Genomic DNA, 1,027 nt, shown 5'->3' with positions numbered 1-1,027 from the left:
AAGATTTTTTGGAGGAAATGTATTATAAACATTTTTACTTGTTATTTATATATCCAAGCAAGACTATTGATATATCTTAATATGTGAATACTAGTTCACTTTAATAGATGATATTTTCAGCTGTAGAAATAAGCAGTTACATAATAACGACAGAGACAACCAAAATATCACACAAAAAACTATTTTCATAAATAAAAAAAAAACTTTAAAAAAATAATAAGCCAAATGGCAACATTTGTTTGAATATCCAGTCCACGAATCAAGACAAACACGTTTCTGGTTAGCTGTTGTAACACAAAATATTTTCCATATATCCCAAACTTTTTAGTTTGATGACTTTAAATATTACAACCATAGAGCTCCACTCTCATGACAATGCCTTGATTCCAACTTTTTGGAATAATCTTTAGGAATCGTGAAAATATTGGAGGATTGAAATTATTCTTGGCATATCCTGCACTGTTGCTGTTTCCTCTGAATATCTGAAATAACAAAATATAGTCGAATAATGTATTTTTATTCAAATAATAAACATTTATATAGTTTTTAATCTTCAAACCCAATTATAACAAAGTCTTCAAAATCACAAATATTAACCGTTGCTATTTAAAGCAGTACTAAAATCAGTATTTAATTCCATAGTACACTTCTTCTTGCATTCCTAAAAATACATGTAAATTACATGTCACAGTTGCAGACACAGCTATTGAAACTGTCTGGTCTACTCAGCAACAAAAGCAGATTTTTTATGTTGCCGAACTCACCCGCTTGCATTTCTTGTAGTACCCAGTCTCCTCAAACCCTTTCCATCTTGCACTACCCAGCCCTTTTCACTTTGCAGCACCCAGTGCCCTCCAGCCCCTTCCATCTTGCAGCACTCAGACCACCTCTAGCCTCTTCCATCTTGCAGAATCCAGCTCCCTCTAGCTCGTCCATCTTTCAGCACCCAGACCCCTCTAGCCTGTGGCGGACCTAATAACCAAAGGGCCCTGGTGCAAGATTTTATCTTGGGCCCCCCTCCCAAGAC

The 1,027-nt window shown here is 35.4% G+C and overlaps 1 protein-coding gene across 1 annotated transcript in view; it reads right to left on the bottom strand.

Annotated features, from left to right (window-relative positions):
- Positions 1-336: 336 nt before the first annotated feature.
- The window catches only part of F5 (coagulation factor V), a 70,793-nt gene continuing 70,102 nt past the window's right edge, over positions 337-1,027 (bottom strand). The window contains exon 26 of the mRNA XM_018557282.1: positions 337-482. Within this exon, the coding sequence (XP_018412784.1) occupies positions 339-482 (144 nt within the window). The 3' untranslated portion in view covers positions 337-338. The remainder of the gene's footprint in view (positions 483-1,027) is intronic.

The sequence above is a fragment of the Nanorana parkeri genome, unplaced genomic scaffold (genome assembly GCF_000935625.1).
Source record: "Nanorana parkeri isolate BGI_ZX_2015 unplaced genomic scaffold, ASM93562v1 scaffold278, whole genome shotgun sequence".
Lineage (NCBI taxonomy): Eukaryota > Metazoa > Chordata > Amphibia > Anura > Dicroglossidae > Nanorana > Nanorana parkeri.
This window is presented reverse-complemented; position numbering and strand designations above follow the sequence as displayed.